This window comes from Erythrolamprus reginae, chromosome 6, assembly GCF_031021105.1.
Source record: "Erythrolamprus reginae isolate rEryReg1 chromosome 6, rEryReg1.hap1, whole genome shotgun sequence".
NCBI lineage: Eukaryota > Metazoa > Chordata > Lepidosauria > Squamata > Dipsadidae > Erythrolamprus > Erythrolamprus reginae.
In genome coordinates this window covers 17,090,653-17,105,833 of record NC_091955.1, presented here as the reverse complement: position 1 = coordinate 17,105,833, position 15,181 = coordinate 17,090,653, and the positions used below count along the sequence as shown (strand labels likewise).

The 15,181-nt window shown below is 39.8% G+C and overlaps 1 protein-coding gene across 3 annotated transcripts in view; it reads right to left on the bottom strand.

Moving 5' to 3' along the window:
- TBC1D22A (TBC1 domain family member 22A) overlaps nt 1-15,181 on the bottom strand; it is a 162,219-nt gene that overhangs the window by 26,929 nt on the left and 120,109 nt on the right. For 2 of the 3 annotated variants that reach the window (XM_070755361.1, XM_070755359.1), the window contains exon 12: nt 14,812-14,907. The exons of the other annotated variant lie outside the window; for it this stretch is intronic. In XM_070755361.1, coding sequence (XP_070611462.1) covers nt 14,812-14,907 — 96 coding nt within the window. The remainder of the gene's footprint in view (nt 1-14,811; nt 14,908-15,181) is intronic. 3 annotated transcript variants of the gene reach the window in all.

Here is a 15,181-nt window from a genome sequence, read left to right as displayed (position 1 = left end):
ATAAATAAGAAAAAACATTTGTTAAGTGAGTTTGGGCCCATTTTATGGCCATCCTTTAGCTTTAAAGAATTTACCTCAGTAATATATCATGTTTTCGATTACAATGGCAATGAGTGTACTACTGCAAAAGTTGAAGAGCCAGATTTTGGATTTTTTAGGGGGGATGAGGCTACAGTCCTCATATTGTGTGATGGGATGTTACATTAGACTGCATAGTAGAATGGGCAATTCTTGCATTACCCTATTGGATAACATGGAGCCACAGTTCTATCAGACTTTCAAAGTTCTGTCAAAGCAGGACAAATCACAAAATAGGCACCCAAGGAAATGCCAGGAATGCTACTTTATTGATCTATTTATTTATTTTTATTTATTGATTGATTTTGTCCATTACACAATGAGGGTTATATTGGGTAGACATAAAGTAAATATATAATGAAGGTTATAGAGGATATACTCATAGAAAAATATATCTAAGAAAGAATAGAAGAAATAGGAATAAAATATATCAATGAAAGAATAGAAGAAATATAGGAAAAGAAGAATGGTATAGGAGATATAGGAGACCAATAGGACAGGGGACGGAAGGCACTCTAGTGCAGTTATGCACACCCCTTACTGACCTCTTAGGAATCTGGAGAGGTCAAGAAGAGAAGGATTTAGGGGTAGTGATTTCTGACAGTCTCAAAATGGGTGAACAGTGCAGTCAGGCGGTAGGGAAAGCCAGTAGGATGCTTGGCTGCATAGCTAGAGGTATAACAAGCAGGAAGAGGGAGATTATGATCCCGCTATATAGAGTGCTGGTGAGACCACATTTGGAATACTGTCTTCAGTTCTGGAGACCTCACCTACAAAAAGATATTGACAAAATTGAACGGGTCCAAAGACGGGCTACAAGAATAGTGGAAGGTCTTAAGCATAAAACGTATCAAGAAAGACTTAATGAACTCAATCTGTATAGTCTGGAGAACAGAAGGAAAAGGGGGGACATGATTGAAACATTTAAATATGTTAAAGGGTTAAATAAGGTTCAGAAGGGAAGTGTTTTTAATAGGAAAATGAACACAAGAACAAGGGGACACAATCTGAAGTTAGTTGGGTGAAAGATCAAAAGCAACATGAGAAAATATTATTTTACTGAAAGAGTAGTACTGTATATCCTTGGAACAAACTTCCAGCAGACGTGGTTGGTAAATCCACAGTAACTGAATTTAAACATGCCTGGGATAAACATATATCCATCCTAAGATAAGATACAGAAAATAGTATAAGGGCAGACTAGATGGATCATGAGGTCTTTTTCTGCCGTCAGTCTTCTATGTTTCTATGTCAATCGTGGTTAATCTATATCATTACAGAAATTTGACAGCTTATTCCAATAAAATAAAGGCAGAGTTATACTTTTGAGGGTTTTTTTCTCATAAAAGCTTGCGGCAGTCTTGCAGTTTATGCATACAATGGCACAAAACGCCTTGCAGAATCCTGCTCCATGAGGCTGCAATGGTGAGCCAGCCACTCGGCCGGCGTCAAGAACAAGGAGGGGAGGCGGCAGCGATGGGGCATCCAGTCCAATGCTCACTTCCTACTATATCCCCAAAATAATAATCCCCCCCCCAGATAATAAGACCAAGGCCATATTTCAGGGTTCAAAAAATATAAGGCCCTGTATTATTTTCGAGGAAACACAGTACAGTAGTCCCTCGCTATATCGCGCTTCACCTACTGCGGCTTCACTTCATCGCGGGGTTTCAAGAAATATTAATGAGAAAAATCATTCGTGGATCTTCGCTGGTTCGCGGGTTCCTGAGGAAGTCGATCGGCAGATTTAAACAGCCCGCAAAACTTGATCGGCAGGTTTTTCAAAAAAAATATATCTAAAATTGTAAATACTGTATTTAAATACTGTATCTAAAATAAATACTGTGTGGGAAGGGTTTATAAACACTTAAAACAATGAAAACTTACCAAACAATTACAATATAAATACTTAAATAAGTACAATCAGTCAATAAATTCCCCATCGCGGATTTCACCTATCGCGGCCGGGTCTGGAACGTAACACCAGCGATAGGTGAGGGCTTACTGTAATTTGATTTTATTTCATTTTTGTTTTAAAGATCTCCTCCCAAGACAATCCCAGACGACATCTCACCTCCTGAAGTGGATGACATCATAAACCAGCAAATGTTTGAATAAACATAGGTTGGTTCAAATGATATCAAGTCAAGCAAGCAAGCAGTGTGGATACTTTCTAACAGTGTGGTGCATCTTGGAATGAAGTGATTCATTGCTTTCTGGAGACAAAATCTTCAAACACAGAGGGTATGGCAACCCACATTTGCAAAGACCGCAAGAAAACATGAGGACATGCCTGCATCGTCAACAGACCATGAATCCAGTTCATTTAGGATAGCTGGAATCCTTCCAAACATAACACCAGTTCGTTTATTTCTGCAGGTTCCCTGAGGATAGGATTGTAGTAAAGTTGGCAGGGCAGAATTGTTCTCCTGCCGAGTCATGCTGATAATTCATGTTCTTCTTCTTTTACATTTATATTGCTATCACATTAATGGATGATGGAAGTTCTCCTTGGGGTCCAAGCAAGTGAAGAAAAGTGGGAGGCAACTCATAGGTCAGAAGAAATAGTGCTTACTTCCTGATATCCTACTCTAAGATTTCGATTAGAAACAGTTCTATCGAGATAAAAAAAATATTACAGATTTAATATAATTCTCTCAAGGATTGTATTATGGTTTCACAGGCCTTTCTATCTTTGTATATGAAGCTATAAATTATTATTCTTGCTAACATGGGCGTCCTCCTCGATCCACAGCTCACATTAGAGAGACATCTTTCAGCTGTGGCGAGGGGGGCGTTCGCCCAAGTTCGCCTGTTGCACCAGTTGCGACCCTATTTGGACCGGGAGTCACTGCTCACAGTCACTCATGCCCTTATCACCTCGAGGCTTGACTACTGTAACGCTCTCTACATGGGGCTACCTTTGAAAAGTGTTCGGAAACTTCAGATCGTGCAGAATGCAGCTGTGAGAGCAATCATGGGCTTTCCCAAATATGCCCATGTTACACCAACACTCCGCAGTCTGCATTGGTTGCCGATCAGTTTCTGGTCACAATTCAAAGTGTTGGTTATGACCTATAAAGCCCTTCATGGCACCGGACCAGAATATCTCAGGGACCGCCTTCTGCTGCACGAATCCCAGCGACCAGTTAGGTCCCACAGAGTGGGTATTTTCCGGGTCCCGTCAATTAAACAATGTCACTTGGCGGGACCCAGGGGAAGAGCCTTCTCTGTGGCGGCCCCGGCCCTCTGGAACCAACTCCTCCCAGAGATTAGAATTGCCCCCACCCTCCTTGCCGTTCGTAAGCTGCTTAAAACCCACCTCTGCCGCCAGGCATGGGGGAATTGAGATATTCTTTCCCCCTTGGTCTTTACAATTTTATGCATGGTATGTCTGTATGTATGTTTGGTTTTTATAATAATGGGTTTTTAACTATTTTTAGTATTGGATTATTATTATATGCTGTTTTATTATTGCTGTTAGCCGCCCTGAGTCTCCGGAGAGGGGCGGCACACAAATCCAATAAATAAATAAATAAATAAACATTAGAGCAGACTTTACAGAATTATATAATAATAAGTACAAAGATTTTATTTTATGTTTTATAGAAGGGTGTCAAATTTGATTTCATGGAGGGCTGTATCAGGGTTGTGTTTGACCTTGGGGGGGGGCAGAGGGGCATGGCCAGCTTAACGTCACTTGATTTCAGCTGCGGCAGCTTCCTGAAGCGCCCCACCAGCAAAAATGGTTTTAGATTAGTATTATTACTTGATAGAACTTAACTTGCTAGTATTGTGGTTGGCTCTGGCCCAGCTCCTGCCCCAGGGAATGTGGAGGTGGAGGCAGGGGAAATGTCAACATGTCCTAGGCCTGTTTTGTTGCCGGCAGAGTCAGGGAGTGTAGTTTCCTCGGACGAAGAAGAAGCTGGGGGTGACTTGGAAGAGGGGGGGCTTGGCACACAGCCCAGGAAGTCAATCACCATTATCTTTGGTTGATTCGGATGACGAAGTATTAGACCCTCGCAGGCGCAGACTTATGCATAGAAGAGACCAGGAGATAAGAGAGGCCACTTGTGTTTGGGTGGGTCTCCAGTAATTAGAGCTGCTGCTATAAATAGCAGCGTGCTAGTTTGGCCGTTGTGGAAGATTAGCTGATCGCAGTTCTTCAGGATCGTGCCTCGCTGTATCTGAACTTTGTTTGTGGATTTTTCACGCCTTTGACACCAAAGCAGAGTAAAGTGTGTGTGTGTTTCACTTTGTGGAAGAAGGAGGGCTGTGACGTTTCTTCACAGCTACTAGCTAAGTACTTAAGGACTGATTAAGGGACTTGTACAGCCGACAAGGTTGTTTTGGGGAAGAATGCTCTTTGCAATACAAAAAGGGTGCTTGGTTTCTTTTGAATTTTTTGATAAAGGACATTGTTTTGAATTTTCAAACGTGTGTGTGTCTGAAATTTGTACCCGTGAATTTTCGGAAGGCTTCTACCAGAGAGCCTGGCAGAACAGCAAGAAAATACTAGGGTATTATTAGAACATACAAAATTTGATTGAACTGTCAAAGGACAAAAACATTAAAAGGAGACAGGAGCCTTCCTTGATAACAGCATAAATTTGTATTCAATCAGTTTGTGAGAGATACTGCTTTAACAATTATTCCATTACTTGGATATTTGGAAACAAAATAAATTGGAATCACTGAATTAAAATGTGTGCACATTAATTCATGATAATGAAAGAGAAGTTTATCGCAATTATTATTAAAATTTATTTATTTATTTTATTTATTATTTAGATTTGTATGCCGCCCCTCTCCGCAGACTCGGGGCGGCTCAAAACAAAATAAAACAGTTCATGACAAATCTAATAATTATAATTTAAAATATTTTAAAAAAAACATTTACTAAGCAAATATACATACAAACATACCATGCATAAATTGTATATGCCCGGGGGAGATGTCTCAGTTCCCCCATGCCTGACGACAAAGGTGGGTTTTAAGGAGCTTACGAAAGGCAAGGAGAGTAGGGGCAGTTCTAATCTCTGGGGGGAGCTGGTTCCAGAGAGTCGGGGCTGCCACAGAGAAGGCTCTTCCCCTGGGGCCCTCCAACTGACATTGTTTAGTTGACGGGACCCGGAGAAGGCCCACTCTGTGGGATGAGCAATCTTGGCTAGTTTAGGTGGTTATTGCGATCTTGTTTTGTTTTCCTGTAATATTTTTGCTGAAATGCTGACGGAACTAGAAAAGTCATTAATGTAGCTGTTGCTCCTCTATCTAGTCTGTTCCCAAATGTTCTCTACTCTCTGAAGCAACTTTTAAGAATAGGCAAGGGAATGTAACAGGAGGCTGAATTTGTTCTTCCAGTGGTTTTTATTGAATTGGCTGATGCAAGGTTTTAACGCAAACGTTTTAAAAGTTTGCCAATTAAGGTAATACTTCTTTTGATATTAAAATATTTCACAAAAGTCGTAACTGTTATTGTCCATTGATCAGATTGGATTTAGGATTTTTTAAAAAGCTTTATGCAATTACTAAGTAAATGTAGACAAATTAGAAAAAGGCATTCTAACTAAATGAGTAAAACTGAGCTGGATTCTGATGTCTGGCACAAAAATAAAATGGAACTAAGAGAGCAAAATAGGAAAAGAAGAAGCTATATCGGTTCAAAGCAAAATGTCAAATCAAAGATCTCAAAAAGGGGATACCATGGTATCCTTCTGCACCGACTAGAGGGGTTGGGAGTGGGAGGCACTGTTCTTCAGTGGTTCTCCTCATACCTCTCTGGTCGGTCGCAGTCGGTGTTAGTAGGGGATCAGAGGTCGACCTCTAGGTCTCTCCTTTGTGGGGTGCCTCAGGGGTCGGTCCTCTCCCCCCTGCTATTTAATATCTACATGAAACCGCTAGGTGAGATCATCCAAGGGCATGGGGTGTGGTATCATCAATATGCCGATGATACCCAGTTATACATCTCCACCCCATGTCTAGCCAACGAAGCAGTGGAAGTGATGGGCCGGTGCCTGGAGGATGTTAGGGCCTGGATGAGTGTCAACAAGCTCAAACTCAACCCAGACAAGATGGAGTGGCTGTGGATCTTACCTCCAAAGGACAACTCCATCGGTCCGTCCATTACCCTGGGGGGAGAATCACTGGCCCCCTCAGAGAAGGTTCGCAACTTGGGCATCCTCCTCGATCCACAGCTCGCATTAGAGAAACATCTTTCAGCTGTGGCGAGGGGGGCGTTTGCCCAGGTTCGCCTTGTGCACCAGTTGCGACCCTACTTGGACCGGGAGTCACTGCTCACGGTCACTCATGCCCTCATCACCTCGAGGCTTGACTACTGTAACGCTCTCTACATGGGGCTACCTTTGAAAAATGTTCGGAAACTTCAGATCGTGCAGAATGCAGCTGCGAGAGCAATCATGGGCTTTCCCAAATATGCCCATGTTACACCAACACTCCGCAGTCTGCATTGGTTGCCGATCAGTTTCCGGTCACAATTCAAAGTGTTGGTTATGACCTATAAAGCCCTTCATGGCACCAGACCAGATTATCTCAGGGATTGCCTTTTGCTGCACGAATCCCAGCGACCAGTTAGGTCCCACAGAGTGGATCTTCTCCGGGTCCCGTCAAGTAAGCAATGTCGCCTGGCGGGACCCAGGGGAAGAGCCTTCTCTATGGCAGCCCCGGTCCTCTGGAACCAACTCCCCCCAGAGATTAGAACTGCCCCCACCCTCCTTGCCTTTCGTAAACAACTTAAAACCCACCTCTGCCGCCAGGCATGGGGGAATTGAGATCCAATCAAGAAAGAAAGAAAGAAAGAAAGAAAGAAAGAAAGAAAGAAAGAAAGAAAGAAAGAAAGAAAGAAAGAAAGGAAGGAAGAAAGAATGTACTATTGAATACAGTCGTATTTGTTATGATTCTACACTACATAACATAATAAATAAGTTACAGAGTTACTAAGAATGAGAGATATAGCTGCTTTTCAAGTGAGTTGGAGGAAGCATTGCCAAACTCAGTTTTTTATGCCATTATTGTCATGCCTTAATAATGGAATTTCATAAAGGATCTAGAAAACCTCTTTTCTGTTTTCCTCTACCCTGTCATTAGTTATTTTCTTTCACAGCAAATCCTTTAAGGGAAAAAAAAGAAATAGCTGCACAATACTTTTCAGTTGATAGCATTTGCAGCCTTGTGCCTTGAAGCATCTGAGAGTCCAGTGCTTTGCAGCTGTTTCCATGCTGTGAAACATTCAACCTTCCAATATTATTACAATATTCAGATGAATGCAAAAAAGGCCTCTTATTTATTTATAAGCAGTAATGTACACACGTCATCACAATCATATGAGTACACATACAAAGTAAAACCTTCTTTCCATTTTTAAGAACACTGGAAAAAAAAGGTATTTCAGGCAATTCCAATTCTTAATTCCCTAACTAAAATGACTTATAAACTTTAAAATTACATGCAAGAGCCGTGGATTTAGTCCCAACTCATTAACTTTATGGAGTACCGGTGGATCTTACTATTTCTGGATTATCCTCTTTTGCAGGAGTCCTTAAGGCTGCAACTGTAGCGGGAGTACACTGATACCTCGTCTTACGAACTTAATTGGTTCCGGGATGAGGTTTGTAAGGTGAAAAGTTTGTAAGACGAAACAATGTTTCCCATAGGAATCAATGGAAAAGTGATTAATGCGTGCAAGCCCAAAACTCACCCCTTCTGCCAGCCAAAGCACCCGTTTTTGTGCTGCTGGGATTCCCCTGAGGCTCCCCTCGCTGGGGAAACCCACCTCCGGACTTCCGTTGCCAGCGAAGCGCCCGTTTTTGCGATGCTGGGATTCCCCTGCAGCATCGCAAAAACACGGAAGTCTGGAGGTGGTGTTTCCCATGGAGGGGAGCCTCAGGGGAATCCCAGCAGCGCAAAAACGGGCGCTTTGCTGGCAACAGAAGTCCAGAGGTGGGGCATGCCAGTGGCGGCGGCTTGGGTTTGTAAGGTGAAAATAGTTTGGAAGAAGAGGCAAAAAATCTTAAACGCCGGGTTTGTATCTCGAAAAGTTTGTATGACGAGGGGTTTGTAAGACGAGGTATCACTGTATGTAGCCTTCAGGATTTCTGAAGAAAAGATGGACTATAAAGGCAGAAAGCATCTTTAACATTTTCTAGAGCATTTTAAAGCCTTCTCTACCATTGGCCCCGCACTATGGAACATTCTCCCCCTGGGAAATAAGGCACATTTTCATTCTTCTGGCCTTCTGTAAAATGTAAATATCTGACTGTGCACCCTTTCCTGGGATGTGAAGAGGAACATGCAGCTTATGGTAATTCTTTTAGCATCTACTCAATCCCATTTCTCATCTAAGTATTTTTTAGTAAAAAGAGAAGTTCTTCTGTAGCCAAAAACTGACATGACATTCTTATAGTATTTTGTTTGAATCTTCCTGAGAGGGGGTCCCCAACCTCCAGTCCGTGGACTGGCACCAGTCCACAGAATCCTAGCAACCAGTCCACACACCAAGCAAAGCCCAATCGGCAGAATGCAGGCAGCCCCCTCTGGTCCACGGAAAAATCTTTCTCCATGGAACCGGTTGGAGCCGCTGTTCTTAGGGATGTAAAACTTGTTCATTCAAAAGATGTTTTGTGAAGCATGCCCCAGCTTCATGATACCATGTCAGTCTGCAGCAATGCCTTCGTCAAAAGCTGAGAGGACAACCAGAGGAGCATGTTGTCACAGTTTGCAGACTCAGTCCAATAAGATGGCAGATGGAGTTAACCCATTCCTGGATGCTCCACCATCAAGAGAAAAGACATCTCAGGTAAGATCAATGCCCTTCCACTTAACAAATGTGGCAAGAAAGGTCATAAAATGGATCAAAACTCACTTGGCAAATGTCTTGCTTAAATAAATAGAAACGAGAGTGTTATTATTTTTCCTTGTTTCCTTTTGCTTTACATTTTAACAATTGATATTTTACTGCAGGATTTTATTTTTATTTTAATCGTGATATTTCATTGACTATAATTAGAACAAGTAGAGAAAGAACAGCGGGTGTCTGTGGAGGAACAGGCAAGGTTTGAAGAAAGACAGTATTTGAAGTAGAAAATAAAATCAGCAAAGACAACAGAGAAAACATAGAAAAGGGTACAATACAACTGCAGAAACATATAAAAAGACAATATAGGCATTTGTCAGATATTGTGGGTTTGGTCCCAGGCCATGGCAATAAAGCAAGTATTGCAATAAAGAAAGTCACATGAATTTTTTTTGCTTCCTGTTCTGTCGAGCTCTCTGGTAGAATCCTCCCGAAAATGCACAGATACAATTTCAAACACACACATGTTTGACAATTCAAAACAATGTTCTTTATACCGAAAATGCAAATAAACGGAGCACTCTTTTTGTATAGCAAAGAGCATTTGTCTCCAAACAAACTGGTAATTTGTACAAGTCCCTTATCAGTTCTGTGATACTTAGCTTGCAATTCACAGTGAGGCAATTCACAGTCCTTCTTCTTTCACAAAGTGAAACACACTTTACTCTGGTTTAATTTCAAAGGGGGGGGGAAATCAGCACACAACAGGTCAAAGTCAGCAAAGCAGTCACGAAACACAACAATCAGATAATCCTCCACAATGGCCAAACCCACAGGCTGCTATTTATAACAACCTCACTAATTTCCACAGCCCCACCCAACCACAGGTGGCCTCATTTTCTTTGATAATAATCTCTCAGTTGCTGCTGCCTATGCATCGCTCTCCGCATGCGTGGCTGTATCATTAACTCTTGTTCCGAATCCAAAGAAGAGCTAGATAATTGATCTCCTTCTGAGCTGTCTGCCACACTCTCCTCCTCCCTGTCACTCATGTCTTCTTGGTCAGAGGAGCCTTCATCAGCAGATTCCACCGGGAGCAAAACAGGCCTGCAGCATGTGGATGTCTCCCCCACATCCACAGTCCTTGGGGCAGAGCTAACCACAACAGCTTCCCATTGCATATGAAAATTAAGTTTACTCTACTGTAGTCTATTAAGTGTACAATAGCATATGTCTAAAAAAAAAATCATATATATTTTAACTCCGAGTCCTCAGAGCGGGGCGGCATACAAATCCAATTAATAAACTTCAAAAAAACCTTTATTAATAAAATTGCTAATCATTACCCAAGCCTTCAGCAAGTTATAATTTGGTTAAGGGTCTTGCAAAGGAATAAAATAATACCTTAAAACAAGATATCGCTGTAGATTGTAAAAAATGTGATACCCACAAACAAAATCTAATTTTTAACAAAATCAGGCAAACAATTTTTAACATCCCCGTGCCTTTCAAATGATTAGAGTTGTAACCATTTCATTTGCTAACAGTCATATGTTGATGGATGAAAAGTCAATGAAATGATTTGGCATTTCACACTACAACACAACTGATCACCAAGGAATCATGTATGCGCTTTCAACAAAAAGATTCTAGATATAGATGAAAAGCTTCTGTATCTCTCTCTTTTCTGAGAGAAGAATTGTATCACCTTTCGCTTGAGAAAAATATAACAGCTGAGCCATAAATGTGCCAAATGTCTCGAGATCTGTTGTAAATGCGTACAAATGAGAAATAGGAATGATAAAAATTCAACTGCAGCTATGTATACTAAAACTGATTATAAGAACAAAACACACTATAAGTAGTCCTTGTTTTCAATCACAATTTAGACATTTAAATATGTTAAATTTAAACATTTAAATATGTTAAAGGGTTAAATAAGGTTCAGGAGGGAAGTGTTTTTAATAGGAAAGTGAACACAAGAACAAGGGGACACAATCTGAAGTTAGTTGGGGGAAAGATCAAAAGCAACATGAGAAAATATTATTTTACTGAAAGAGTAGTAGATCCTTGGAACAAACTTCCAGCAGACGTGGTTGGTAAATCCACAGTAACTGAATTTAAACATGCCTGGGATAAACATATATCTATTGTAAGATAAAATACAGGAAATAGTATAAGGGCAGACTAGATGGACCATGAGGTCTTTTTCTGCCGTCAGTCTTCTATGTTTCTATGTTCGACAGTTATTTAGTTGTTAAGCAAAACATTGACTAAGTAAAATGGCAAGTGTGCTTATGATCTCACTTCAAGCTTATGGTTTATAAACGTGCAAAAATGTCATCGCAAAGGTAGATGATAGAATAGAATAGAATAGAATTTTTATTGGCCAAGTGTGATTGGACACACAAGGAATTTGTCTTGGTGCATATGCTCTCAGCGTACATAAAATAAAATATACATTTGTCAAGAATCATGTGGTACAACACTTAATGATTGTCATAGGGGTCAAATAAGCAATGAAGAAGCAATATTAATAAAAATCTTAGGATATAAGCAACAAGTTACAGTCATACAGTCAACATGGGAGGAAATGGGTGAAAGGAATGATGACAAGAAGTTTATTTTTTTGCCACTGCTATAATTGCAAATGGTTGAGAAACAAGGCAGTTGCTAAACAAGGGCACTGGAATATTATTTATGGATCTCTATTTGGCCTCATTTTACCTTGCAGATTCTTTAGCTTATCTTAGATCACTCAAATGCCACACAAACCCTGAGCGAATAAAATCATGTAAGGGATATTAACCCATATTAAACATGTGTCTCAATTTTTAAAAAAATCAGCATTAATAGCAACACATTCTTTGGGTTAGCAGGCATTTAATTAACACCTATTCTCATTTCAGACATCCAGAAAGCATTTCGGAGGCAAATTCCCAGAGCTGATCAATGACATTGCAAAGTTAACAGCACTGACCTAATCATATTAAAATATTGGACTTTCAAAGAGAATCTACGGGATCTGCATTTTATTATACTGCTGAAAAGTGCAGAGAGGTAGCATCACATACTAAATGGACGCTTTATGGGATTAAAATGTGAGGATCACAAACACAGTCAGAGTGGGGTTGAAAATAAAATCTTGCATAAAGCAATGTTAGCAGAATGATCTGAACGCTCTGAGTGAATATTAGACTATATAACTTTTCTCCTTTTTAAATCCCTCTGGGTTTTTTTTCTCCAAGCCACCTTTTGACCCCAAATCTGCTATAATTGCAGCTCTTTAGAGGTGAAGTGAAGTAATACGTTGGCGATATGCTTCTTGGGTTGCTATGTTACAGTGATTATCCAATTAGCTACCTGCCTGTAGTGAATAATAATGGCAGCATTTAAACAAATCGATAAAATACATCCAATCAGTCCTTGGCAGGCCTTTTAGAGTGTTTCAGAAACACACCAGCTAAGAATATAACCAGTCAAAAATAGGCTTCTACAGTTTCATAATGAACTTTTACACTGCAAATGCTGACACATAAAACAATCTTTTAAATGAGCCAATTTAATTGGTCTAGAAAGAGAAGTCTAGTCTCTGAAAGGGTAGATGGCATAAAGTTAATATAATAAAATGTTAATGCTGGCTTTGCATCTTCCCTGGAGGCAACTTTAAGCCACAAAAGGCAAACAGTTCACTTAGAGCAGTCACATATATGCGACAAAGTTGCTCGATAAGGGTTTTGTTAAAAAACATTTTTTTCTATGGAGAACCTTAGAACTAATTGTGCTTAACAGCTACATGGGTCAACCATAATATCCTGAACTTTGACAGACCATTGAAGCTACCGCTAATGATGGAAAAATACATGATAAACTAAATAGCTTTGAGTTGCTATCTAATTTAAACTCTTTGAGCAGAAGAAGACAGCTGTACTTAGCCAAACAGACCTGATCCATCGAGCCTTCTCTGGGTCCCGTCGACTAAGCAACGTCGTCTGGCAGGACCCAGGGGAAGAGCCTTCTCTGGGGTGGCCCCAACCCTCTGGAACCAACTCCCTCCAGATATCAGAGTTTCCCCCACCCTCCTTGCCTTTCGTAAGCTCCTTAAAACCCACCTCTGTCATCAGGCATGGGGGAATTGAGATATTCCCTTCCCCCTAGGCTTACAAAATTTATGCATAAAGAATAATATAAAAGAACAATGATAGATATGTTAGAATACTATGATGCACACCCGGATAAACAAGCGGTATTAATATTTTTAGAAGTCCAAAAGGCTTTTGATAATTTATTATATCACAATTGGAACAAATGAAATCTGGTGAGAAATTTGTAAAAATAATAGGAAAAATATACACAACACAAAGAGTGAAAATACTAACGAACGAAGATACTACTGAAAAACTTGGGATATTAAAAGGGGTGAAACAAGAATGCCCAATATTTTCCTTATTGTTTATACATTGCTAAACAAAAATAAAAGGAACACTTAAACAACACATTATAACACATTATATTGTGGGGGCAATATGCTGGCTCTGTTAAAAAGTGCTATTGCTAACTTGTTGTAAGCCACCCTGAGTCTAAGGAGAAGGGTGGCATAAAAATCGAATGAATGAATGAATGAATGAATGAATGAATGAATGAATGAATGAATGAATAAATGCTACTGCGCATGCACACAGTAAAGGCACCCAACCCCAGATCCCCTTACTTCCAGCTGGTCCAGCTTCACTGCGCTGCATTGATCCTACCTCTTTCCCTTTCACAGGATTTCCCCTCTGCTGTGAGGGTGGGAAAGCAAAGCCATCCCAGCTTTGCTCTCACAACTCACAACGACTGGAATCAATCAGCTTTTTTCTTACTTTCCTCCCCCCCCAAGTGAAGGTGCGCCTTATATTCCGTTGTATCTTATAGTCTGAAAAATACGGTAATACAGGCAGAGACAATTGAACAAAGCTAGACTTCAAAGCTGACTTTGGCAAACTAAGGCAGAAATTAGGAAGGATTCCACGCAAGGAAATCCTAAAGGGAAAAACAACTGAGGATGCTTGGGAAACTATATATAAAAAAGATTATTAAAGCCAATCAAACACAACAGCAGAAAGAAAGAAAGAAAGAAAGAAAGAAAGAAAGAAAGAAAGAGGGAGGGAGGGAAGGAAGGCAGGAAGGAAGGAAGGAAGGAAGGGAAAGAAAGAAAGAAAGAAAGAAAGAAAGAAAGAAAGAAAGAAAGAGGGAGGGAAGGCAGGCAGGCAGGAAGGAAGGAAGGAAGAGAAAGAAAGAAAGAAAGAAAGAAAGAAAGAAAGAAAGAAAGAAAGAAAGAAAGAAAAGAAAGAGACCCCAGATGAAACCAGTATGGTTGCAGAAAGAACTTTCTGACAAACCGAGGCATATAAAGAACAAGTCTAAGATAGAAAATTATATTTCAACATTCCTCCTCTTCATGTACATGGAAAAATAGATACTTCAGGACAATGAAAACAGACATGCTCTGTCTACACAGGGCACATCACCCTCTGGGCTCCATTTAAAGATGATTCAATATTTTTCCTTTATCTTCCCATATGGCCAGGTTAATCAGTTTTTACCAATGATCAAAACTGTTTTCCTTCTGTTTAATTTCTTTTCGACATGAAAGTTGCTATGCTGGAATTGTATCAAATGAAATTTGCCTGCTCTGAGTAGCCACATTTTTTTAGTTTTTTTACAGCATCTTGATGTTGCCTCATCCAAAACAAAGAGATGGACAAATGGAAAAATATACAACTTTCCTTTCATTTTAAACTCAGCAAGAGAAATACGGGAAAACATCCATCCAAGGCTGTTGAAACCCAGGAAAAGTGGAACCGTCTTTTGCTACTAATGAAGTATTTTTTAAAAATTAAAATATCCTTTTTTAGTAAAAATAAAAATAATGCTTTACTTACTTGGAAGTCTTTTTCTTCAAGGATTTCCTTTTTCCATGTGACAAGGAAGGCAGCGCAGACATATAGGTGGAAGTGGGAAAAACCTTCTGGTTCACACTGTTAAAATAAAGCATATACAGTGTATATATATATATATATATATATATATATATATATATATATATATATATATATGTCACATGTTTAAGCTGAATTGATATATATATATATATCAACATCAAAAGTCAACATATAAACATATAAAACATATAAACATATAAACATATAAACATATAAAACATATAAAAGTCAACATAAAAATACATTTGAGTAGATAACTCAATACTGATCAGAAAGTCTTTGGGTTGTTTTCCTCATTTTTAAAATGTAA